At 43.1% G+C, this 24,227-nt stretch overlaps 1 protein-coding gene across 1 annotated transcript; it reads left to right on the top strand.

The window, feature by feature from the left end:
• Positions 1–2,513: 2,513 nt before the first annotated feature.
• star2 (steroidogenic acute regulatory protein 2) lies at positions 2,514–15,946 on the top strand. Its single transcript, XM_052516502.1, has 7 exons — positions 2,514–2,593; positions 4,021–4,152; positions 4,797–4,936; positions 7,663–7,818; positions 8,967–9,151; positions 12,332–12,425; positions 15,611–15,946. The coding sequence occupies exons 1-7, from the start codon at positions 2,530–2,532 to the stop codon at positions 15,794–15,796; spliced, it is 957 nt and encodes a 318-aa protein (XP_052372462.1). The 5' UTR covers positions 2,514–2,529; the 3' UTR covers positions 15,797–15,946.
• The last annotated feature ends 8,281 nt before the right edge of the window (positions 15,947–24,227 follow it).

Here is a 24,227-nt window from a genome sequence, read left to right as displayed (position 1 = left end):
AAGGGGTGGCAGGTAGCCTCTAATCAAGGTACATTAATAAAAGGGGTGGCAGGTAGCCTCTAATCAAGGTACATTAATAAAAGGGGTGGCAGGTAGCCTCTAATCAAGGTACATTAATAAAAGGGGTGGCAGGTAGCCTCAAATCAAGGTACATTAATAAAAGGGGTGGCAGGTAGCCTCAATTCAAGGTACATTAATAAAAGGGGTGGCAGGTAGCCTCAATTCAAGGTACATTAATAGGTTCTCAGTCTCCTGCTCAGCTAGGTTCTCAGTCTCCTGCTCAGCTAGGTTCTCAGTCTCCTGCTCAGCTAGGTTCTCAGTCTCCTGCTCAGCTATGTTCTCAGTCTCCTGCTCAGCTAGGTTCTCAGTCTCCTGTCAGCTATGTGCTCAGTCTCCTGCTCAGCTAGGTTCTCAGTCTCCTGCTCAGCTAGGTTCTCAGTCTCCTGCTCAGCTAGGTTCTCAGTCTCCTGCTCAGCTAGGTTCTCAGTCTCCTGCTCAGCTAGGTTCTCAGTCTCCTGCTCAGCTAGGTTCTCAGTCTCCTGCTCAGCTAGGTTCTCAGTCTCCTGCTCAGCTAGGTTCTCAGTCTCCTGCTCAGTTAGGTTCTCAGTCTCCTGTCAGCTATGTTCTCAGTCTCCTGCTCAGCTAGGTTCTCAGTCTCCTGCTCAGCTAGGTTCTCAGTCTCCTGCTCAGCTAGGTTCTCAGTCTCCTGCTCAGCTATGTTCTCAGTCTCCTGTCAGCTAGGTTCTCAGTCTCTTGCTCAGCTATGTTCTCTGTCTCCTGCTCGTCTAGGTTCTCAGTCTCCTGTCAGCTAGGTTCTCAGTCTCCTGTCAGCTAGGTTCTCAGTCTCCTGTCAGCTAGGTTCCCAGTCTCCTGCTCAGCTAGGTTCTCAGTCTCCTGCTCAGCTAGGTTCTCAGTCTCCTGATCAGCTAGGTTCTCAGTCTCCTGCCAGCTAGGTTCTAAGTCTCCTGCTCAGCTATGTTCTCAGTCTCCTGTCAGCTAGGTTCTCAGTCTCTTGCTCAGCTATGTTCTCTGTCTCCTGCTCGTCTAGGTTCTCAGTCTCCTGCTCAGCTAGGTTCTCAGTCTCCTGCTCAGCTGTGTTCTCAGTCTCCTGCTCAGCTAGGTTCTCAGTCTCCTGCTCAGCTAGGTTCTCAGTCTCCTGATCAGCTAGGTTCTCAGTCTCCTGCCAGCTAGGTTCTAAGTCTCCTGCTCAGCTATGTTCTCAGTCTCCTGTCAGCTAGGTTCTCAGTCTCTTGCTCAGCTATGTTCTCAGTCTCCTGCTCGTCTAGGTTCTCAGTCTCCTGCTCAGCTAGGTTCTCAGTCTCCTGCTCAGCTGTGTTCTCAGTCTCCTGCTCAGCTAGGTTCTCAGTCTCCTGCTCAGCTAGGTTCTCAGTCTCCTGATCAGCTAGGTTCTCAGTCTCCTGCCAGCTAGGTTCTAAGTCTCCTGCTCAGCTATGTTCTCAGTCTCCTGTCAGCTAGGTTCTCAGTCTCTTGCTCAGCTATGTTCTCAGTCTCCTGCTCAGCTATGTTCTCAGTCTCCTGCTCAGCTAGGTTCTCAGTCTCCTGCTCAGCTAGGTTCTCAGTCTCCTGCTCAGCTATGTTCTCAGTCTCCTGTCAGCTATGTGCTCAGTCTCCTGCTCAGCTATGTTCTCAGTCTCCTGCTCAGCTATGTTCTCAGTCTCCTGTCAGCTAGGTTCCCAGTCTCCTGCTCAGCTAGGTTCTCAGTCTCCTGCTCAGCTAGGTTCTCAGTCTCCTGCTCAGCTAGGTTCTCAGTCTCCTGTCAGCTAGGTTCTCAGTCTCTTGCTCAGCTATGTTCTCAGTCTCCTGCTCAGCTATGTTCTCAGTCTCCTGCTCAGCTAGGTTCTCAGTCTCCTGCTCAGCTAGGTTCTCAGTCTCCTGCTCAGCTAGGTTCTCAGTCTCCTGTCAGCTAGGTTCTCAGTCTCCTGTCAGCTAGGTTCTCAGTATCCTGCTCAGCTAGGTTCTCAGTCTTATGGTGTATTATGTATATGTAGATGTAGATGTGTATGGGTTCCCGAGGGGCGTGTGTCTATACAATGGTGCGTATGGCCAGTATATGAATAGAATATACTTTTATAGAGAATGAACCTTCACTAGAATACAGCCTATATGTAGACTTGTCATTCTGCAGTAGTTATATAGGATGAACCTTCACTAGAATACAGGACATCCTGTATGTAGACTTGTCATTCTGCAGTAGTTATATAGGATGAACCTTCACTAGAATACAGGACATCCTGTATGTAGACTTTTCATTCTGATAGTGGTTGTGGATTATTATTGTATAGATGGGATCCTCATTTATTCTCTCCTTTTTTAGAACCACACATAAAATACCTCTAACGGAAGCAGCTGTGTGTGTGTCTCTCTCTAACAGCAACCTTGGGGCCAGAATTCAGTTTACAATCCTATCCTCCAACCCGTCCCCTTATCTCCTCTCTTGTCCTTCAGAGGTCCTATAAAGTCTGGAGCCTGGCACACTCCAGCTGCCGTCGCTGTCACCAACGTTACAGTATGCTGCCTGCTGTGGTGAAGCTCTGCTGTGGAATCTCCTACCCTCACCTCAGGACCATGGCAGGTAAAAACAGACAACTATATCATCTTGGGTGTGTCCTACGTGGCTCCCTATTCCCTATATAGTGCATTACTTTTGACCAGGGCACTACAGGGGGGCCATTTTGGATGCAGGCCTAGAGAGAAGCATCAATTTTCTCTCATTCCTTAGAATGTAGGATTACCGTGTCTTGCACACTGCACATAGCCTTGTCCCAGATCAGTTTGCGCTGCCTTGCCAACTCCCTCCTATGGTCATTGTAAGAAGGCACAAACAGATCTGGGACCTGCCAGTGCACGTGCAGCTGGATGGAGTTGTGTATTGTTGCTGTTAATACTATGGCGTCTTGGCTGTGACTAGTAGTAGTCTTAGTTTGTGGAGAGAAATGCTGAGAAGTCCTCATCAAAGTGTACATCACTTTGACTTGCAGACTGGATCAAATGCAGCCTGAGTGGCAGTCTGTGTCATGCTAAACGTGTTTGGCTTGATAATGAGCAATGGAGTTGACAAGAGAACAAACAGATCTGGGACCAGGTTATAGTAGGAGACAACAGATCTGGGACCAGGCTATAGTAGGAGACAACAGATCTGGGACCAGGTCATAGTAGGAGACAACAGATCTGGGACCAGGCTATAGAAGGAGACAACAGATCTGGGACCAGGCTATAGTAGGAGACAACAGATCTGGGACCAGGCTATAGTAGGAGACAACAGATCTGGGACCAGGCTATAGTAGGAGACAACAGATCTGGGACCAGGTTATAGTAGGAGACAACAGATCTGGGACCAGGCTATAGAAGGAGACAACAGATCTGGGACCAGGCTATAGTAGGAGACAACAGATCTGGGACCAGGCTATAGTAGGAGACAACAGATCTGGGACCAGGCTATAGAAGGAGACAACAGATCTGGGACCAGGCTATAGTAGGAGACAACAGATCTGGGACCAGGCTATAGAAGGAGACAACAGATCTGGGACCAGGCTATAGTAGGAGACAACAGATCTGGTACCAGGCTATAGAAGGAGACACAGATCTGGGACCAGGCCATCAACAGATCTGGGACCAGGCTATAGTAGGAGACAACAGATCTGGGACCAGGCTATAGAAGGAGACAACAGATCTGGGACCAGGCTATAGTAGGAGACAACAGATCTGGGATCAGGCTATAGAAGGAGACAACAGATCTGGGATCAGGCTATAGAAGGAGACAACAGATCTGGGACCAGGCTATAGAAGGAGACAACAGATCTGGGACCAGGCTATAGGAGGAGATAACAGATCTGGGACCAGGCTATAGTAGGAGACAACAGATCTGGGATCAGGCTATAGAAGGAGACAACAGATCTGGGACCAGGCTATAGGAGGAGATAACAGATCTGGGACCAGGCTATATGAAATGTGCTCTACAAATGAAGTCTGACTGTTGTTATTATTGTGATCCTACGACAGGACTGCAACGGCTAGCTATCGCAGCGATTGGCCAGGAGCTAGCTCACATGCAGAGGAATGGGCAGAGCCAACTACCAGCATGGACCAGCCATATGGGTTGGCAGACTGGCACCGTTCAGCATCAACACAGTGGTAAGCCTGACGATGACACACAAATTACACACATTTTCAATGACATTATTATTTTACACAGAGCACAAACTGCCCTTAACCTAGATATAATTACCTATTTTCAAAGGGCATTACTACTATAACTTACCTAATTTTCAAAGGGCATTACTTTGTAACCTATAACCTTGTTACAGACTCCATAAGAGAGGTAGTCAACCCAATATTGTTACAGAAACAACCCAGTCCCGTTGAAAGAGGAGCTGCTGTGTAACCTTGTAACCTTGTTACAGAGAGCTCCAGAAGAGAGGTAGTCAACCCAGTCCCGTCTGCTGTGTAACCTTGTAACCTTGTTACAGAGAGCTCCAGAAGAGAGGTAGTCAGTGAAAGAGGAGGAGCTGCTGTGTAACCTTGTAACCTTGTTACAGAGAGCTCCAGAAGAGAGGTAGTCAACCCAGTCCCGTTGAAAGAGGAGGAGCTGCTGTGTAACCTTGTAACCTTGTTACAGAGAGCTCCAGAAGAGAGGTAGTCAACCCAGTCCCGTTGAAAGAGGAGGAGCTGCTGTGTAACCTTGTAACCTTGTTACAGAGAGCTCCAGAAGAGAGGTAGTCAACCCAGTCCCGTTGAAAGAGGAGGAGCTGCTGTGTAACCTTGTAACCTTGTTACAGAGAGCTCCAGAAGAGAGGTAGTCAACCCAGTCCCGTTGAAAGAGGAGGAGCTGCTGTACATAAGGAGTGGGCACGAGGCGCTGACCAAGGCTCTGGACATTGTTGAAGATAAGAATGGATGGAAAACAGAACTCACAGAGGTAGTGCATCATCCATACATCCATACATCATCGTTGATTAAAGAGGCAATCTGGGATTTGCATATAGATTTTTGTCAAACCATCCTGTATTTCCCCTTTAAGATATGTTGCTCCCTGTGTTCATGCATATCTTTTCAATCTCCACAAATAGCTAGGAAACCTTGTACTGATGTCAAACCACCAAACTGTCATATAAGACAAGGGGGGTACATGATCTGAATAGCTATTACCATGGTATTCTGTCTTCAAAACCCTTCAAATATAATTGACATGGGCACTTTGTGCTGCGTACTGTTGCCACAATTTCAAATTTTAGTCAATTATCAGACGTTCTTATCCAAAGCAATTTACGGCCTGTGCATTCAATTTAGTTACGTAGGAAACTTTTTGCCTTGTAGGAGAAAATGCACTTTCCATAATCTCAGAACCCAGAACCAAAATGTGTTATTAGTTATTTAATAAGGATCCCAGTAGCTGTTCCAAAAGCAGCTGTTACTCTTCTACTGACAGTCTCTCACAAGAGACTTATCTTTCTGAAACTGTGTTGTTGTAAAGCTGCATACTAATACCACATATCTACTGACAGTCTCTCACAAGAGACTTATCTTTCTGAAACTGTGTTGTTGTAAAGCTGCATACTAATACCACATATCTACTGACAGTCTCTCACAAGAGACTTATCTTTCTGAAACTGTGTTGTTGTAAAGCTGCATACTAATGCCACATATCTACTGACAGTCTCTCACAAGAGACTTATCTTTCTGAAACTGTGTGTTGTAAAGCTGCATACTAATACCACATATCTACTGACAGTCTCTCACAAGAGACTTATCTTTCTGAAACGGTGTGTTGTAAAGCTGCATATCTACTGACAGTCTCTCACAAGAGACTTATCTTTCTGAAACTGTGTGTTGTAAAGCTGCATACTAATACCACATATCTACTGACAGTCTCTCACAAGAGACTTATCTTTCTGAAACTGTGTGTTGTAAAGCTGCATACTAATACCACATATCTACTGACAGTCTCTCACAAGAGACTTATCTTTCTGAAACTGTGTTGTTGTAAAGCTGCATACTAATACCACATATCTACTGACAGTCTCTCACAAGAGACTTATCTTTCTGAAACTGTGTTGTTGTAAAGCTGTATACTAATACCACATATCTACTGACAGTCTCTCACAAGAGACTTATCTTTCTGAAACTGTGTTGTTGTAAAGCTGTATACTAATACCACATATCTACTGACAGTCTCTCACAAGAGACTTATCTTTCTGAAACTGTGTTGTTGTAAAGCTGTATACTAATACCACATATCTACTGACAGTCTCTCACAAGAGACTTATCTTTCTGAAACTGTGTTGTTGTAAAGCTGTATACTAATACCACATATCTACTGACAGTCTCTCACAAGAGACTTATCTTTCTGAAACTGTGTTGTTGTAAAGCTGTATACTAATACCACATATCTACTGACAGTCTCTCACAAGAGACTTATCTTTCTGAAACTGTGTTGTTGTAAAGCTGCATACTAATACCACATATCCAAACGTTCTCTTTCCGTTACTTTTGACATTTAGGAAAACTTGATCTAAATAGCTATTACCATGGAAACCTTGTACCGGTAATGTGCATAACAAATCAAATTGAAATGTTATTGGTCACATATATACATATTTAACAGATGTTATTGGTCACATTTACACATATTTAACAGATGTTATTGGTCACATATACACATATTTAACAGATGTTATTGGTCACATATACACATATTTAACAGATGTTATTGGTCACATATATACATGTTTAACAGATGTTATTGGTCACATATATACATATTTAACAGATGTTATTGGTCACATATACACATATTTAACAGATGTTATTGGTCACATATACACATATTTAACAGATGTTATTGGTCACATAAACACATATTTAACAGATGTTATTGGTCACATATACACATATTTAGCAGATGTTATTGCATGTGTAGCGAAATGCTTGTGTTTCTAGCTCCAACAGTACAGTAATATCTAACAATTCACAACAATACACACTATACACACAAACCTAAAAGTAAAATAATGTAATAAAGGAATATATAAATATTAGGATGAACAACTTGATAATGGAGTTGCAGCCGTTCGTGGCCACGCATTCATGAGTGAACAGGGAGTAGAGGAGGGGGCTGAGCACGCAACCCTTGTGTTGAGGATCCTGGAAGTGGAAGTGTTGTTCATACCTTCACTACCTGGGGGTGCGGCCTGTCAGGAAGTCCAGAACCCAGTTGCACAGGGCGGGGTTCAGGCCCAGGGCCCAGAGCTTATTGATGAGCTTGGAGGGTACTATGGTATTGAATGCTGGGCTAAAGTCAATGAAAAGCAGTCTTTAGTAGCGGGTCGCGTCGATGGCACTGCGTTAACCTCAAAACGGGCGAAGAAGGTGTTTAGCTTGACCGGAAGCAAGACGTTAGTGTCCGCGACGTGGCTGGTTTTCCCTTTGTAAATGCCACACTGCCAAAACGTTGTAACTCTGGAATAGAGAAATGTTCTGTAATCTCAGGTCCAGATGAAGTAGAAAGACTATCACAAGAGAACGTTCAGTAACTGTGTTCTATAGAAAATCAGGACATCATTAGAAACCTTCCTGAAACTGTGTTGTTAAAGGAAACCATAAGGATGACACATTACAAACATTTCCTGTAACTTTCTGTCGTAGGAGAACGGGGATGTGATCTACAGTAAAGTGCTGTCTGGGGACAGGAAGGTCTTCAGACTGGAGACTGTGTTAGACGCCACGCCAGCAGAGATACATCACATCCTGTGGAAGGTGGAAGAGATGCACCAGTGGAACCCAAGCATCAAAAACATCAAGGTAACTGGTCCGTCATAGTAGGGTAGTTGTTGGTCAATGTGTAATATTAACACCTCCCCCTTAGGAAATCATTGATCTTCTGTTCTCCTTGGTCTCCATCTATTATGGCGTCCTTTAGATTGTTACTCTACATATACACACGTGTTCTTATCCAACTGGAATACGATTTACCTGCTAAGTATGTGTATTATGGTCTGTAAACTGTGGAATATTTGTAATAAGGTATTTCTAAAACTCTACAACTATTTATATTATTAATGCTATTATTATAATAATTATTATTATTATTTCATTTGTATTACTTTATTTATTTTTCCTTTTTTTCTCTGTGATTTTAGGGGTGGGGGGATCGGGAGGCATTAGGAAGGGTGGGAACCAGGGAGGGGGTCGGGGATCAATAGGGAATGTTCTGAAGGGGTAAACAAAAATAAAAAAGCAACATGACTGTGCAAATTATTTTAATATATGGAATTGTTTTACGATGGGCAAACTATGGTCATTCAGCTTTTTTATTTTGAATTGTAGGACCCTTTTAGGTGTTAAAAAATATATATAACAAAATAATTTGATAAAATACTGAATTTGGCCTTTACTACTATAAGCACATCGATGGTACTGACTTCAGACGAGTCCCTTGACATGTGTGGGGGGCAGAGAGTTCTGACGCGACAGACATTTTTCTTGAGAAGACCGATGTTGTGGGGATGTTCTCATGGTTTGACAAACACCGCTCCAGTGCTGGCACCTTCCACCGCAGACGCAGAAATGCGACATCGGCGCATTCCATGCAAAAAAAAACAGATACCAGATACCATATCTCCAGCTTAAACTAGAGATTTTGATGGGGAATTATTTATTGTGTTACTTAGATTGACGTACCGGTGTGTCAATTGACTACAGGGGTTTAAATAATTCAGTAATCACTTCATAAAAATTAGGTAAGCATAAAACAGATTTGTACCTTGTCTACTCTGGGATTTAATCTTGCAACCTTTCGGTTGCCGGTCCAACGCTCTAACCACTAGGCTACGCCGTCGCACTAGTTGTGACAGGAGAAAGCAGCGCCCGATATAGATACTATGGTCCTATTTGGGACACAGCAGTTCAGTGAATGATATTGTAATGTCAGTCCGTCTCTTGTGTTGAAGGTTCTGAAGCAAGCTGGCCCGGAAACCATGGTTACGTACGAGGTGTCTGCAGAGACAGCCGGCAACCTGATAGGCCAGAGAGACTTCCTGAGTGTGAGACACTTCTCCAGACAGGAGTCACGTATCTATCTGGGGGGAGCAGCCACGCACCTGGAGACCTTCCCTCCTCAGAAAGGCTTTGTCAGGTAACAAGAACATCGGCTTTGCTCCGATAAGCCTGGCTCATAGAGTTGGTTAGAGGGTGCGCTTGGACCAAAACCTGTATATGGCTCATAGAGTTGGTTAGAGGGTGCGCTTGGACCAAAACCTGTATATGGCTCATAGAGTTGGTTAGAGGGTGCGCTTGGACCAAAACCTGTATATGGCTCATAGAGTTGGTTAGAGGGTGCACTTGGACCAAAACCTGTATATGGCTCATAGAGTTGGTTAGAGGGTGCACTTGGACCAAAACCTGTATATGGCTCATAGAGTTGGTTAGAGGGTGCACTTGGACCAAAACCTGTATATGGCTTATAGAGTTGGTTAGAGGGTGCACTTGGACCAAAACCTGTATATGGCTAATAGAGTTGGTTAGAGGGTGCACTTGGACCAAAACCTGTATATGGCTCATAGAGTTGGTTAGAGGGTGCACTTGGACCAAAACCTGTATATGGCTCATAGAGTTGGTTAGAGGGTGCACTTGGACCAAAACCTGTATATGGCTCATAGAGTTAGTTAGAGGGTCCGCTTGGACCAAAACCTGTATATGGCTCATGCTGTCACTGAAGGGCCATTGCAAAGGGTATTTGATATAAAGGTTATTTGATATAAAGGTTATTTCTAAAGGTTATTTGATATAAAGGGTATTTATAAAGGTTATTTGATATAAAGGTTATTTGATATAAAGGGTATTTGATATAAAGGTTATTTATAAAGGTATTTGATATAAAGGTTATTTGATATAAAGGTTATTTGATATAAAGGTTATTTGATATAAAGGTTATTTAAAGGTTATTTGATATAAAGGTTATTTATAAAGGCTATTTGATATAAAGGGTATTTGATATAAAGGTTATTTGATATAAAGGTTATTTGATATAAAGGTTATTTGATATAAAGGTTATTTGATATAAAGGCTATTTGATATAAAGGTTATTTGATATAAAGGGTATTTGATATAAAGGGTATTTGATATAAAGGTTATTTATAAAGGTTATGTTATTTATAAAGGTTCTTTGATATAAAGGTTATTTGATATAAAGGGTATTTGATATAAAGGGTATTTATAAAGGTTATTTGATATAAAGGGTATTTGATATAAAGGGTATTTGATATAAAGGTTATTTGATATAAAGGATATTTGATATAAAGGGTATTTGATATCAAGGGTATTTGATATAAAGGCTATTTGATATAAAGGTTATTTATAAAGGTTATTTGATTTAAAGGTTATTTGATATAAAGGGTATTTGATATAAAGGTTATTTGATATAAAGGTTATTTGATATAAAGGGTATTTGATATAAAGGTTATTTAAAAAGGTTATTTGATATAAAGGTTATTTATAAAGGTTATTTGATATAAAGGTTATTTGATATAAAGGTTATTTGATATAAAGGGTATTTGATATAAAGGGTATTTGATATAAAGGTTATTTGATATAAAGGGTATTTGATATAAAGGGTATTTGATATAAAGGGTATTTGATATAAAGGTTATTTAAAGGTTATTTGATATAAAGGTTATTTATAAAGGTATTTGATATAAAGGTTATTTGATATAAAGGTTATTTGATATAAAGGTTATTTGATATAAAGGTTATTTATAAAGGCTATTTGATATAAAGGTTATTTGATATAAAGGGTATTTGATATAAAGGTTATTTGATATAAAGGTTATTTATAAAGGTTATTTGATATAAAGGTTATTTATAAAGGTTATTTATAAAGGTATTTGATATAAAGGGTATTTGATATAAAGGTTATTTAAAGGTTATTTGATATAAAGGTTATTTATAAAGGGTATTTGATATAAAGGTTATTTGATATAAAGGGTATTTGATATAAAGGCTATTTGATATAAAGGGTATTTATAAAGGTTATTTGATATAAAGGGTATTTGATATAAAGGGTATTTGATATAAAGGTTATTTATAAAGGTTATTTGATATAAAGGGTATTTGATATAAAGGGTATTTGATATAAAGGGTATTTGATATAAAGGGTATTTGATATAAAGGTTATTTGATATAAAGGGTATTTGATATAAAGGTTATTTATAAAGGTTATTTGATATAAAGGTTATTTATAAAGGTTATTTATAAAGGTTATTTGATATAAAGGTTATTTGATATAAAGGGTATTTGATATAAAGGGTATTTGATATAAAGGGTATTTGATATAAAGGGTATTTGATATAAAGGGTATTTGATATAAAGGGTATTTAAAAAAGGTTATTTGATATAAAGGTTATTTGATATAAAGGTATTTGATATAAAGGGTATTTGATATAAAGGTTATTTGATATAAAGGCTATTTGATATAAAGGGTATTTATAAAGGGTATTTGATATAAAGGCTATTTGATATAAAGGGTATTTGATATAAAGGTTATTTGATATAAAGGCTATTTGATATAAAGGGTATTTGATATAAAGGCTATTTGATATAAAGGTTATTTGATATAAAGGTATTTGATATAAAGGCTATTTGATATAAAGGGTATTTGATTAAAGGTTATTTGATATAAAGGTTATTTGATATAAAGGTTATTTGATATAAAGGGTTATTTGATATAAAGGGTATTTGATATAAAGGTTATTTGATATAAAGGGTATTTGATATAAAGGGTATTTGATATAAAGGTTATTTGATATAAAGGTTATTTGATATAAAGGTTATTTGATATAAAGGTTATTTATAAAGGCTATTTGATATAAAGGTTATTTGATATAAAGGGTATTTGATATAAAGGCTATTTGATATAAAGGTTATTTGATATAAAGGTTATTTGATATAAAGGGTATTTGATATAAAGGGTATTTGATATAAAGGGTATTTGATATAAAGGGTATTTGATATAAAGGTTATTTGATATAAAGGCTATTTGATATAAAGGGTATTTGATATAAAGGCTATTTGATATAAAGGTTATTTGATATAAAGGCTATTTGATATAAAGGGTATTTGATATAAAGGGTATTTGATATAAAGGGTATTTGATATAAAGGGTATTTGATATAAAGGGTATTTGATATAAAGGGTATTTATAAAGGCTATTTGATATACAGGTTATTTGAGGTTCAGTTAATAATCATGCTGTAGGTTTCTATACATTACATTGTTAATAGAGTTTTTACGAGTGATTTTGTTTACTTGATCTGAACAGAGCGGAGGACGGACCAACGTGTATTATCATCGAGCCCCTGGCAGACGACACAGGCAGGAGCCACTTTACGTGGCTCCTCAACATGGATGTCAAGGTAGATTTCTTTTTTTTTTTTAAATCAAGTTTAATTTCGTATCCACTTCCTGAATTGAGTGACTTGAATTGGAATTGATTTGTTAGGCTACACATGGACCAGGATGTCATATCAAATGTCCGTTTAGATCTCGAATATTAATTCAAACCTCCCCTTTAAGTAGTCAGTGCCGGTCTGTTTGTGTGAAAGTGCCAACTCCTTGTCATTCACTGTTATGCCAAACATGTTCATATGACATATCACACAAACAGACTGGCACTCAGGCTACTTAGGGGGAGGTTTGAATTGATATTCAAGGCTACCATCAACGTCTAAAGCTGCTGTGAAAAGGACTTCTCCTTCACCCAAATACAGACAGCTGATGTTCTGAAAGAGCTGCAAAATATGGATCCCTACAAATCAGCTGGGCTAGACAATCTGGACCCTCTCTTTCTAAATTTATCCGCTGAAATTGTTGCCACCCCTATTACTAGCCTGTTCAACCTCTCTTTCGTATCGTCTGAGATCCCCAAAGATTGGAAAGCTGCCTCGGTCATCCCCCTCTTCAAAGGGGGAGACACTCTAGACCCAAACTGTTACAAACCTATATCTATCCTGCCAAGTTCGAAAGCCAAGTTAACAAACAGATCACCGACCATTTCGAATCCCACCGTACCTTCTCCGCTATGCAATCTGGTTTCCGAACTGGTCATGGGTGCACCTCAGCGACGCTCAAGATCCTAAACGATATCATAACCGCCATTGATAAGAGACATTACTGCGCAGCCGTATCCATCAACCTGGCCAAGGCTTTTGACTCTGTCAATCACCACATTCTTATCGGCAGACTCAATAGCCTTGGTTTCTCAAATGACTGCCTCGCCTAGTTCACCAACTACTTCTCAGACTGACTTTCTCATGGTCTGAGAGTCCTTTAGGTGCCTTTTGGCAAACTCCAAGCGAGCTGTCATGTGTCTTTTACTGAGGAATGGCTTACATCTGGCCACTCTACCATAAAGGCCTGATTGGTGGAGTGCTGCAGAGATGGTTGTCCTTCTGGAAGGTTCTCCCATCTCCACAGAGGAACTCTGGAGTTCTGTCAGAGTGACTATCGGGTTCTTGGTCACCTCCCTGACCAAGGCCCTTCTCCCCTGATTGCTCAGTTTGGCTAGGGCGTCCAGCTCTAGGAAGAGTCTTGGTGGTTCCAACCTTCTTCCATTCAAGAAAGATGGAGGCCACTATGTTTTTGGGGACGTTCAATGCTGCAGAAATGTTTTGGTACCCTTCCCCAGATCTGTGCCTCGACACAATCCTGTCTCGGAGCTCTACGGGCAATTCCTTCGGCCTCATGGCGTGATTTTTGCTCTGATATGCACTGTCAACTGTAGGACCTTTATATAGACAGGTAGACTCAAATAGACAGGTGTGTGTTTTCCAAATCATGTCCAATCAATTGAATTTACCACAGGTGGACTCCAATCAAGTTGTAGAAACATCTCAATGATGTTCAATGGAAACAGGATGTACCTGAGCTCAATTTCGTGTCTCATAGTAAAGGGTCTGGATACTTATGTAAATAAGTTATTATTATTTTTAATTAAAAACCTATTTCGCTTTGTCATTATTTGGTATTATGTGTAGATTGAGGACATTTTTTATTTAATCAATTTTAGAATAAGGCTGTAACGTAACAAAATGTGGAACAAGTCAAGGGGTCTGAATACTATCCGAATGCACTCTGTGTGTGTGTGTGTGTGTGTGTGTGTGTGTGTGTGTGTGTGTGTGTGTGTGTGTGTGTGTGTGTGTGTGTGTGTGTGTGTGTGTGTGTGTGTGTGTGTGTGTGTGTGTGTGTGTGTACAGTGGGGCAAAAAAGTATTTAGTCAGCAACCAATTGTGCAAGTTCTCCCACGTAAAAAGATGAGAGAGGCCTGTAATATTCATCATAGGTACACTTCAAGTATGACAGACAAAATGAGAAAAAAATCCAGAAAATCACATTGTAGGATTTTTAATGAATTTATTTGCAAATTATGGTGGAAAATAAGTATTTGGTCAATAACAAAAGTTTATCTCAATACTTTGTTATATACATTTTCTAACGTTTTTCTTTCAAACGTTTTCTGTAAGTCTTCACACACTGTTGCTGGTATTTTGGCCCATTCCTCCATGCAGATCTCCTCTAGAACAGTGATATTTTGGGGCTGTTGCTGGGCAACACGGACTTTCAACTCCCTCCAAAGATATTCTATGGGGTTGAGATCTGGAGACTGGCTAGGCCACTCCAGGACCTTGAAATGCTTCGAAGCCACTCCTTCATTACGAAGCCACTCCTTCATTGCCCGGGCTTTGTGTTTGTGATCATTGTCATGCTGAAAGACCCAGCCACGTTTCATCTTCAATGCCCTTGCTGATGGAAGGAGGTTTTCACTCAAAAACTCACGATACATGGCCCCATTCATTCTTTCCTTTACACGGATCAGTCGTCCTGGTCCCTTTGCAGAGAAACAGCCCCAAAGCATGATGTTTCCACCCCCATGCTTCACAGTAGGTATGGTGTTCTTTGGATGCAACTCAGCATTCTTTGTCCTCCAAACACGACGAGTTGAGTTTTTACCAAAACGTTATATTTTGGTTTCATCTGACCATATGACATTCTCCAAATCTCCTTCTGGATCATCCAAATGCTCTCTAGCAAACTTCAGACGGGCCTGGACATGTACTGGCTTAAGCAGGGGGACACGTCTGGCACTGCAGGATTTGAGTCCCTGGCGGCGTAGTGTGTTACTGATGGTAGGCTTTGTTATTTTGGTCCCAGCTCTCTGCAGGTCATTCACTAGGTCACCCCGTGTGGTTCTGGGATTTTTGTTCACCGTTCTTGTGATCATTTTGACCCCACGGGGTGAGATCTTGCGTGGAGCCCCAGATCGAGGGAGATTATCAGTGATCTTGTATGTCTTCCATTTCCTAATAATTGCTCCCACAGTTGATTTCTTCAAACCAACCTGCTTACCTATTGCAGATTTCTGCTGCTCTTTAATTATTTGTTATTCATATCTTTTACTATTTTCTTAAAACTGCATTGTTGGTTAAGGGCTTGTAAGTAAGTATTTCACCGTAAGGTCTACTACACCTGTTGTATTCGGCGCAAGTGACAAATAAACTGTGATTTGATTTGAAGATTGAATATGCATGTACTGTATTTTCAGGGCTGGCTGCCAAAGTCAATCGTCAATCAAGCTTTGCCGCGAGCGCAGGTGGATTTCACCCGGTGTCTGCGCAGACGGCTGGCCGAGAGACCTACTCAGCGACACACAAACCACCACGCTCCCGCAGTGTCTAGAGCCGGACAACCACCACACACACACTCTCTGACACACACTCACTGGAGTTGAGTGCTTGGGAGTAGAGACAGAGACAGAGAGAGAGACTGAAGGACCTGGTTGCCATTCACACACACACACACACACACACACACACACACACACACACACACACACACACACACACACACACACACACACACACACACACACACACACACAGAGAGACACACAGGCTGGCACACACACAGGAGCACCCAGACACCCAGAGGAGAGCCACCCTCCGCTGTGAAGACATGCCAGGCTGGCTCTGGCCACACACATCTACACACACACAGCACCCAGACACCCAGAGGAGAGCCACCCTCCGCTGTGAAGACATGCCAGGGTGCCCTCTCTTTCAGGGTGTGTGACAGACACACACATCTACACACACACACATCTATACACACACACACACACACACACACACACAGGGGAAGTGTTGTTTGAAGCTACTCTGAATATATAGTTTACCAAGCTACCAATTACTTCACACCGGAATAAGTTAAGCTACACTAAAGCTCACTCCATCCAAACTACTTGGTGAAAAAGTATCATATCTAAATCTGACACGTCATAGACTACACATTACAAGAATAGTTCACTTTGGGTTCATATCTTAATTAACAGAATGTGTAATTTTGCCGCCTGTTAAAGACCCCGAAACAAAATTTCAAATTAAAATTAGGCAGGTGGCATGCCGAAAAAGACAGGAAATTATTGCCTACTTTAGCCATATTTTATTTTTGCCAAAACAGTAGTGTGTAGTTCCAGTAGTTAGCTACACCGCTACATGGTAAAACAGTAGTGTGTAGTTCCAGTAGTTAGCTACACCGCTACATGGTAAAACAGTAGTGTGTAGTTCCAGTAGTTAGCTACAGCGCTACATGGTGAAACAGTAGTGTGTAGTTCCAGTAGTTAGCTACAGCGCTACATGGTAAAACAGTAGTGTGTAGTTCCAGTAGTTAGCTACAGCGCTACATGGTAAAACAGTAGTGTGTAGTTCCAGTAGTTAGCTACAGCGCTACATGGTAAAACAGTAGTGTGTAGTTCCAGTAGTTAGCTACAGCGCTACATGGTAAAACAGTAGTGTGTAGTTCCAGTAGTTAGCTACACCGCTACATGGTAAAACAGTAGTGTGTAGTTCCAGTAGTTAGCTACACCGCTACATGGTAAAACAGTAGTGTGTAGTTCCAGTAGTTAGCTACACCTCTACATGGTAAAAAAGTAGTGTGTAGTTCCAGTAGTTAGCTACACCGCTACATGGTAAAACAGTAGTGTGTAGTTCCAGTAGTTAGCTACACTGCTACATGGTGAAACAGTAGTGTGTAGTTCCAGCAGTTAGCTACACCGCTACATGGTGAAACAGTAGTGTGTAGTTCCAGTAGTTGGCTACACGGCTATATAGCAAAAATAATTAACTACTGAAAACACCACCAAGATTTGAATTTAGTTCAACTACCAAGCTACTGCAAAATGCAGTTACATTACATGCACAGTAGTACACTACTACCCAACACTGCGCCCTGGCACACACACACACACACACACACACACACACACACACACACACACACACACACACACACACACACACACACACACACACACACACACACACACACACACACACACACACACACACACACACACACACACACACACACACAGGTCTGCCCGTCTGAGAGAACAAGCTGAGCTCATAATAGGAATTCATGAATAATCTACTGTACCAGTCTCCAGGCTGTACCACAACTGGCCGTGATTGGGAGTCCCATAGGGCGGTGTACAATTGGCCTGCGCCGCCCAGGTTTGGCCGGTTTAGGACGCCATTGTAAGTAAGAATTTGTTCTTAACTGACTTGCCTAATTAAATAAAAGGTTAAATTTAAAAAATATATATATATATAATAATTAACCACACAAACCTCATGACGATGTATGTCTATGTCTTCTGTAAGTCTGCAACTGCCTGAAACACCTCCAAAATAAATGCCTTTCAGTCTACTATCAGATGCAATATTAGTAGCTGACTGTACAGTATGATGTGGTGCATTCTGGAGAGGAAAATAAAAGAACCTTAATGTCTTCAAATATTGCTTCCAGCAGAGTATTTTCAAAAACACTCCTCTTTCTATATTTCCATTTCATAAATACAATGTTACAGTTTTTTTTTTCGATTGCTAAACGACAGTGGACAGAACTGGAGTCACATGTGCAAAAACTGTAACTACAGTCTGCACAGCAGCAGTTCATGTGGACCAAACTCTAGTTCGTTTTTCATTGCTTGAACACAGTTTTCAAAACTCTACACACTTATCCCATGACTTTAACCACAACCTGCACAACACTGTGGATTTACAGCACTTTGTTCAAATGCTAACACACTGCTGTCAAAACTGTGAACCACACATTCAAAACGGAATAGATTTCAGCCTTGTGCCTTTCAAACACTGCTGATTGCAATTTCAGCTGAAAGGCGAAGCAGGTGTCTTGTTTTAGACTTGTTAGTGAACACACACACATATTACAGTATATATAGGTAGAGCTCAGAAAGACTCATTTTGGAAATGGAACAAGGAAGATGGGAGAAGGGTGGCAGGGAGAAGGGTGGCAGGGAGAAGGGTGGCAGGGAGAAGGGTGGCAGGGAGAGGGCGGAAGCGTGGAGGAAGATAAAGAAGACAAAGAGCTGTTATTTCAGATGAAATAAGGGCTACACTTATAGACCATGTCGTGAACCATGGTCTCTCATTGAGAGAGGCAGGATTGAGGGTGCAGCCCAACCTGCAAAGATCCACAGTGGCATCTGTAATGCGAATTTTCCATCATGCAAACAGGTGAGAGTTACATCCTTACAGTAAATGAAAACATTACAGGAATCTATTTTGTATTGCAATTGTAGAATATTTACACAGATATATATTACAGTAAGTTTGACTGTAAAATATATATTTTACAACAGGACCCAAAGGTTGCCCCCAACAGGGGGAAGAGGAAAAATATTTTCAGATGCGCAGGAAAATGCTATTGTTGACATGGTTGTTGTCAACAACCTTGTCAGGTTGTAAATCCCAGCTGGCCTGTCTGGTTGTAAATCCCAGCTGGCCTGTCAGGCTGTTAATCCCAGCTGGCCTGTCAGGTTGTTAATCCCAGCTGGCCTGTCAAATTGTTAATCCCAGCTGGCCTGTCAGGTTGTTAATCCCAGCTGGCCTGTCAGGTTGTTAATCCCAGCTGGCCTGTCCCAGCTGGCCTATCAGGTTAATCCCAGTGGCCTGTCAGGTTGTTAATCCCAGCTGGCCTGGGTTGTTAATCCCAGCTGGCCTATCATGTTGTTGCTGGCCTGTCAGGTTGTAAATCCCAGCTGGCCTCAGGTTGTTAATCCCAGCTGGCCTGTCAGGTTGTTAATCCCAGCTGGCCTGGTCAGGTTGTTAATCCCAGCTGGCCTGTCAGGTTGTTAATCCCAGCTGGTCTGTCAGGTTGTTAATCCCAGCTGGCCTCTGTCAGGTTGTTAATCCCAGCTGGCCTGTCAGGTTGTTAATCCCAGCTGGCCTGTCAGGTTGTAAATCCCAGCTGGCCTGTCAGGTTGTTAATCCCAGCTGGCCTGTCAGGTTGTTAATCCCAGCTGGCCTGTCAGGTTGTAAATCCCAGCTGGCCTGTCAGGTTGTTAATCCCAGCTGGCCTGTCAGGTTGTTAATCCCAGCTGGCCTGTCAGGTTGTTAATCCCAGCTGGCCTGTCAGGTTGTTAATCCCAGCTGGCCTGTCAGGTTGTTAATCCCAGCTGGCCTGTCAGGTTGTTAATCCCAGCTGGCCTGTCAGGTTGTTAATCCCAGCTGGCCTGTCAGGTTGTTAATCCCAGCTGGCCTGTCAGGTTGTTAATCCCAGCTGGCCTGTCAGGTTGTTAATCCCAGCTGGCCTGTCAGGTTGTTAATCCCAGCTGGCCTGTCCCAGGTTCAGGTTAATCCCAGCTGGCCTGTCAGGTTGTTAATCCCAGCTGGCCTGTCAGGTTGTTAATCCCAGCTGGCCTGTCAGGTTGTTAATCCCAGCTGGCCTGTCAGGTTGTTAATCCCAGCTGGCCTGTCAGGTTGTTAATCCCAGCTGGTCTGTCAGGTTGTTAATCCCAGGGTTATAAATCCCAGCTGGCCTGTCAGGTTTAATCCCAGCTGGCCTTCAGGTTGTAAATCCCAGCTGGCCTGTCAGGTTGTTAATCCCAGCTGGCCTGTCAGGTTGGCCTGTAATCCCAGCTGGCCTGTCAGGTTGTTAATCCCAGCTGGCCTGTCAGGTTGTTAATCCCAGCTGGCCTGTCAGGTTGTTAATCCCAGCTGGCCTGTCAGGTTGTTAATCCCAGCTGGCCTGTCCCAGGTTGTTAATCCCAGCTGGCCTGTCCCAGCTGGCCTTGGTTGTTAATCCCAGCTGGCCTGTCAGGTTGTTAATCCCAGCTGGCCTGTCAGGTTGTTAATCCCAGCTGGCCTATCAGGTTGTTAATCCCAGCTGGCCTGTCAGGTGTTAATCCCAGCTGGCCTGTCAGGTTGTTAATCCCAGCTGGTCTGTCAGGTTGTTAATCCCAGCTGGCCTGTCAGGTTGTTAATCCCAGCTGGCCTGTCAGGTTGTTAATCCCAGCTGGCCTGTTAATCCCAGCTGGCCTGTCAGTTGTTAATCCCAGCTGGCCTGTCAGGTTGTAAATCCCAGCTGGCCTGTCAGGTTAATCCCAGCTGGCCTGTCAGGTTGTTAATCCCAGCTGGCCTGTCAAATCCCAGCTGGCCTGTCAGGTTGTTAATCCCAGCTGGCCTGTCAGGTTGTTAATCCCAGCTGGCCTGTCAGGTTGTTAATCCCAGCTGGCCTGTCAGGTTGTTAATCCCAGCTGGTCTGTCAGGTTGTTAATCCCAGCTGGCCTGTCAGGTTGTTAATCCCAGCTGGCCTGTCAGGTTGTTAATCCCAGCTGGCCTGTCAGGTTGTTAATCCCAGCTGGCCTGTCAGGTTGTTAATCCCAGCTGGCCTGTCAGGTTGTTAATCCCAGCTGGCCTGTCAGGTTGTTAATCCCAGCTGGCCTGTCAGGTTGTTAAATCCCAGCTGGCCTGTCAGGCCCAGCTGGCCTGTCAGGTTGTTAATCCCAGCTGGCCTGTCAGGTTGTTAATCCCAGCTGGCCTGTCAGGTTGTTAATCCCAGCTGGCCCAGCTGGCCTGTCAGGGCCTGTCAGTTAATCCCAGCTGGCCTGTCAGGTTGTTAATCCCAGCTGGCCTGTCAGGTTTAATCCCAGCTGGCCCAGCTGGCCTGTCAGGTTGTTAATCCCAGCTGGCCTGTCAGGTTGTTAATCCCAGCTGGCCTGTCAGGTTGTTAATCCCAGCTGGCCTGTCAGGGCCTGTCAGGTGTTAATCCCAGCTGGCCTGTCAGGTTGTTAATCCCAGCTGGCCTGTCAGGTTGTTAATCCCAGCCTGTCAGGTTGTTAATCCCAGCTGGCCTGTCAGGTTGTTAATCCCAGCTGGCCTGTCAGGTTGTTAATCCCAGCTGGCCTGTCAGGTTGTTAATCCCAGCTGGCCTGTCAGGTTGTTAATCCCAGCTGGCCTGTCAGGTTGTTAATCCCAGCTGGCCTGTCAGGTTGTGGCCTGTCAGGTTGTTAATCCCAGCTGGCCTGTCAAATCCCAGCTGGCCTGTCAGGTTGTTAATCCCAGCTGGCCTGTCAGGTTGTTAATCCCAGCTGGCCTGTCAGGTTGTTAATCCCAGCTGGCCTGTCAGGTTGTTAATCCCAGCTGGCCTGTCAGGTTGTTAATCCCAGCTGGCCTGTGTCAGGTTGTTAATCCCAGCTGGCCTGTCAGGTTGTTAATCCCAGCTGGCCTGTCAGGTTGTTAATCCCAGCTGGCCTGTCAGGTTGTTAATCCCAGCTGGCCTGTCAGGTTGTTAATCCCAGCCTGTCAAATCCCAGCTGGCCTGTCAGGTTGTTAATCCCAGCTGGCCTGTCAGGTAATCCCAGCTGGCCTGTCAGGTTGTTAATCCCAGCTGGCCTGTCAGGTTGTTAATCCCAGCTGGCCTGTCAGGTTGTTAATCCCAGCTGGCCTGTCAGGTTGTTAATCTGGCCTGTCAGGTTGTTAATCCCAGCTGGCCTGTCAGGTTGTTAATCCCAGCTGGCCTGTCAGGGCCTGTCAGGTTGTTAATCCCAGCTGGCCTGTCAGGTTGTTAATCCCAGCTGGCCTGTCAGGTTGTTAATCCCAGCTGGCCTGTCTTGTTAATCCCAGCTGGCCTGTCAGTTGTTAATCCCAGCTGGCCTGTCAGGTTGTTAATCCCAGCTGGCCTGTCAGGTTGTTAATCCCAGCTGGCCTGTCAGGTTGTTAATCCCAGCTGGCCTGTCAGGTTGTTAATCCTGGCCTGTCAGGTTGTTAATCCCAGCTGGCCTGTCAGTTGTTAATCCCAGCTGGCCTGTCAGGTTGTTAATCCCAGCTGGCCTGTCAGGTTGTTAATCCCAGCTGGCCTGTCAGGTCCCAGCTGGCCTGTCAGGTTGTTAATCCCAGCTGGCCTGTCAGGTTCCCAGTGGCCTAATCCCAGCTGGCCTGTCAGGTTGTTAATCCCAGCTGGCCTGTCAGGTTGTTAATCCCAGCTGGCCTGTCAGGTTGTTAATCCCAGCTGGCCTGTCAGGTTGTTAATCCCAGCTGGCCTCAGGTTGTTAATCCCAGCTGGCCTGTCAGGTTGTTAATCCCTGGCCTGTCAGGTTGTTAGCTGGCCTGTCAGGTTGTTAATCCCAGCTGGCCTGTCAGGTTGTTAATCCCAGCTGGCCTGTCAGGTTGTTAATCCCAGCTGGCCTGTCAGGTTGTTAATCCCAGCTGGCCTGTCAGGTTGTTAATCCCAGCTGGCCTGTCAGGTTGTTAATCCCAGCTGGCCTGTCAGGTTGTTAATCCCAGCTGGCCTGTCAGGTTGTTAATCCCAGCTGGCCTGTCAGGTTGTTAATCCCAGCTGGCCTGTCAGGTTGTTAATCCCAGCTGGCCTGTCAGGTTGTTAATCCCAGCTGGCCTGTCAGGTTGTTAATCCCAGCTGGCCTGGTACATCGTCTGCTGCCTCCATTCCGGATGCACTGGTATTTATATATTTACAGAAATCCATTCAGGTGTATTTTGTGGCTTTTGGCGAATGCGTTCTAATGATCTAATGTCTCGCTGTTGCAACTGCCTGTAAACACACAGTCCAGTTCAAAGTGAATGATTCTGGACAAGACAGCTGGTTTTATTCGGTTTTATTTACTGCAGTGTCTATTGATTGTCCAAACACACGGCCGCTTTCTCACTCTATTGTGACGACCCTCCCACTCTGTCTGCCGTATTCTCTCTTTGTTCTTGTGTCCTTATTAGGATGCCGGTGGGCGGAGTTGGGAGGGTCGTCAGCTACATGGGAAACACCTGGGCCAGGTGTCTCCCAGGATAAATACACCTCTTCCACATTCATGGAAGAGACTCTCTCCATGCAGACACCTTTTGTAGATTGTGTTGTGGTTCTTGGTGGCCTTTTGTTTGTTTGCTTTGGCACCTTTCATCACCGTGCATTATCACATTCATGCAAAACACTCACACTACTGATTACTGATTACACACACCATTGTATATTATACTTAGTTTCTTTAGTTAATAAATATATATTTTGCTACTCCTTATCTCCACGTTGTCTCCCTTTGTTACGGGCTTTGAGCCGGTTCGTGACAAGATACTGCTGTAGAATTTCCACAAATGCATTAAGCATACGCAATTCCCAAACATTCTAAGAATTTATGAAAACGTGGATATGACCAAATCTAAGTGGTCGATTGTCAGATCATTTGTTTTAAGTGTCATTCTTCCTGGGGGTGTACATGAACAGACTTGAATAAGATTTCATGATGCTAAAATGCTGTCAGTTCCACTTAAAATGCAACAAGGTTTCACACACACAAGTTATTTTCAAAGAGACGACTAACAATAGGAAGCAACGCTGCAATGACAAACACACTTCCACTCACCAGATGATGAACATCATATGAAACTTAACTTGTTAAAAGTTATTCTTGAAAATGGAGAAGCTAACAAATTAGCAACAACATCCGTGCTTCTACACCTGCATTGCTTGCTGTTTGGGGGTTTAGGCTGGGTTTCTGTACAGCACTTTGAGATATCAGCTGATGTACGAAGGGCTATATAAATACATTTGATTTGATTTGATCCTCTTGGATAACAGCCGCTGCAAACTAGCTGTCAACAAAAGCTAGCTAGCTAGCTAGACCGCGGGAAAACTACTGCTCGCTATTGCGCAGTGACATGTTGTATCCATATGTTTTTGTAAAAACGGTCCCACTCATGAAGTCAAAATGTGATTGGTTGATTCCACTGTCACTCCAAAATGTTTCCCTAATACATTTTGAATGGCAGGCGCCTTTATCTTTCTTCTGATGGGCTACCCAATTCCAGAGATATTTCTCCCCAGAGATAAATCCCTTTCCTTTCCAACAAAAA

Source organism: Oncorhynchus keta, unplaced genomic scaffold, assembly GCF_023373465.1.
Source record: "Oncorhynchus keta strain PuntledgeMale-10-30-2019 unplaced genomic scaffold, Oket_V2 Un_scaffold_4914_pilon_pilon, whole genome shotgun sequence".
Classification (NCBI taxonomy): Eukaryota; Metazoa; Chordata; class Actinopteri; order Salmoniformes; family Salmonidae; genus Oncorhynchus; species Oncorhynchus keta.
This window is presented reverse-complemented; position numbering and strand designations above follow the sequence as displayed.